General features: G+C 55.4%; 1 protein-coding gene across 1 annotated transcript; it reads left to right on the forward strand.

Annotated features, from left to right (window-relative positions):
* Window positions 1-40: 40 nt before the first annotated feature.
* On the forward strand, window positions 41-550 carry PHATRDRAFT_bd308 (predicted protein; the record flags this gene model as incomplete). Its single annotated transcript, XM_002176446.1, has 1 exon — window positions 41-550. A coding segment is annotated over one exon (510 nt), but the record flags the coding sequence as incomplete, so codon positions are not given.
* Between the last annotated feature and the right edge of the window lie 2,320 nt (window positions 551-2,870).

A 2,870-nucleotide genomic window follows, 5' to 3' on the forward strand; every position in this document is an offset into this window, starting at 1 on the left:
AGAACTCGCCGCCCGTATTCCAATGGACGTGTGGGCCGGCTACTCACAGGTTTTGGAAAACTCGCCGGTAGCCACCAAGGCCGCCACTTCGGCGACCGTCTACACCATTGGCGACTTTATTGCGCAGCGTACCCAGGGCGCGGCCATGGGTGACCTGGATCGGGGCCGCATTGTCCGTTCCATGCTGGCCGGACTGATCGGACACGGACCACTCAGTCACTTTTGGTACAATGTCTGCGATCACTTTTTCGACAATGTGCTGCACTGGACCGCTTGGTGGAGTTTCTTCCCCAAAGTAGTTGTCGACCAAACCACGTGGGGTCCCATTTGGAACAATACTTACATTCTACTCCTCGGTCTGATGAAGTTGGAAAAACTCGAAACGATCTGGTCCGACATGAAGCGTACCACGGTCCCGCTCATCCTTTCCGGTCTGAAGCTGTGGCCGCTCGCACACTGCGTCACGTACGGACTGGTCCCGGTCGAAAACCGACTGCTCTGGGTGGACGCGGTCGAAATTCTGTGGGTCACCATTCTGGCCACGACCGCCGCCGAGGCGCACGCAGACGCCAAAGTCGACACCAAAGGCGAGCCCGTAGAGGAAACGACCGTGGCCGCGACGGATGCCTCCCAGAAGTAGAACGGTTGCAGAAGCCTGCATACGTACGTACTTTACGTACGTGTATTGGGTAGCCAATGGATCATGTCTGTTTGAATTGACGAAAGTGGATTTTTGGCACAGTTTGGGGAACACTACTCCTCCACTCTAGTTTTCGTACCAAGGCACGACACGGCAACGCATTTGTTGTGCACACTAGCGGAACAGTCGGGAAACGTGCGTCCCCCTTTTTTTGGGTCCGAAAGTTAACCCGTACCGATTTTGCGTCGCTACACACGGTACGGACGCAGTGCCTCGGGAACCCATCTGGTAAAAGCAACCCTTTGGCAATATTCGCTGCTGTTACATTAGTGTATTCTTTCATTTATTCCTTTTCATTCATTTGTAGATTGAGATTGCTGAAAGTCCTTTTAAGTTGTGCAAGTACGGAAAACGAAACTAGACTGCTCCGAGCAGCGCTTGCCAACTGGTTGGGGGTAAATATTTTAGGATGCTGCCTACGAAACATGAAACACCAAGCAACTACTACCAAAGTGTGGAATGAGTCGCTTCAAGTTAGTCTGTTTCCGTCATCTCCACTCTAGACCGACCGAACCGTAGGGGCTGTGGGTAGAAGGAAAGTTCTTCCACCTGTTTCGATCATGGAAGTGTCGTTTGGAGGGAGTAGTGTTGCATGATTTGCTAGAGGGCCTGTTGGACAAAATCGAACGTTCCACTAACCCTCACGGTCCGTGGCTAGATGATAGTTGACACATGTCCACAGTAGCTTTCGTGGTTGCATCCGTGTCGTTGCCGGGAACGTGTTCGTGTTCCGGATTCGTGGGGACGATTCCCCCAGTCGCTCCCCGTGGGTTGGCTGCGTTGCGGGGAAATAGGTAAGAGTTTGGCGGCGTGTGGTACCCGTCGAATCTCTCGCACTCGTGTGTGTGTGTGTGTGTGTGTGTGTGTGTGTGTGTGTGTGTGTGTCTCTCTAGTAGCAACGAGGAGTGATCGATCCCATCCAGGCACGTGCGAGTCAGTCAGCCAACGAAACACACAGCCTTTTTCGTCAAAAGGCTCGACCAATCATAGCGATCGAACACGCAGCGACGGTCGGAACCCGATACCCCAGCCAGTCGGCGCCGGAGGGTCCCGACCGGCCTGGGGTCCCCGCGCACACCACCGTGGGTAGCACGGTGCCACACGATCCGTCGGCACCACAAGTCTCCGGCCCTGCGAACGGTCCGGCGTGTGCGCAAAACTCCTATGCTACGAACTATTTGTAACGGAACCAAAGCATGTGGGAACTAGTTTCCTATGGGAACCCCAAGGCATGGAGGGAACTAGTTTCCGTCGCGGAACCATAAGTGCTACATAAGTGTGTTGGAAGGGGAGAGAACCACACTGCCATCGATACGACATCGCTGCGCCCACCCAACGGTTTCGGAGCCAAAACACGAACCAGTCCGGAACTGTTTCCGACGGTTGGCACCATTCCCCCTCGCCGCCGGCCACGCATTGCCGGTCACTGGGATGGGGTGCGAGCCGTGTTTTCACGGTCGACGCGACTTTTTGTGGGACAACTCGGTCCATCCACGGGATTTTGGGGTGTATACTTATTTACAGTTATATACCGAAACGGTCGTAGAGGTTTGTATGTATGTATGTATACACCGGGAACCACGAACTGTGGTGGAGGGACGGGTGTGTGTGTGAACGTCGGCGGGGTTCCGCGCCAATTTCGCGCACGTCACGGTTGGGGCATCCCACCCGCGACGGAGGGAACGACTAGCTAGTAGGCACGCGTGGGGAGGGTCCCACTCGTCGTGGAACGGTACGGTACCCACGGAGATCGGCATTCCTTGTCTACCCGTACCGGCCTGCGTGTGTGTGTGTAATACGGGCGGGGCGACCCCCACCCACGCCCGGGACCTAACAGTAAGATGTGTCCACACGACGACCACCCAGACCAAGTATGTCTGTACCCACGTGTACAGGCTATATCTCCATTAATACTATGTAATTCGTATTTCTCCACAATGGCAACTCCTGAGTGATCCAATCCGTCAACCTGACCCGGGGATCTCATGACGATTGTACAGAGAGACCACAACCAGACATTCCTGCCGTTGGAAATACGACGCGTCGATTCCGACGACGCGTCTCACGAGAGGAAGCGTTCCGCTTTCTTAGAGCGCGAGCGCACCGGCCACGGCCACGGCGAAGGGCACCGCCGCCGCACACACGCTGGTCAACGTGGCCGCCGAATCGG

Source organism: Phaeodactylum tricornutum, genomic scaffold, assembly GCF_000150955.2.
Source record: "Phaeodactylum tricornutum CCAP 1055/1 PHATR_bd_43x36 genomic scaffold, whole genome shotgun sequence".
Lineage (NCBI taxonomy): Eukaryota > Bacillariophyta > Bacillariophyceae > Surirellales > Neidiaceae > Phaeodactylum > Phaeodactylum tricornutum.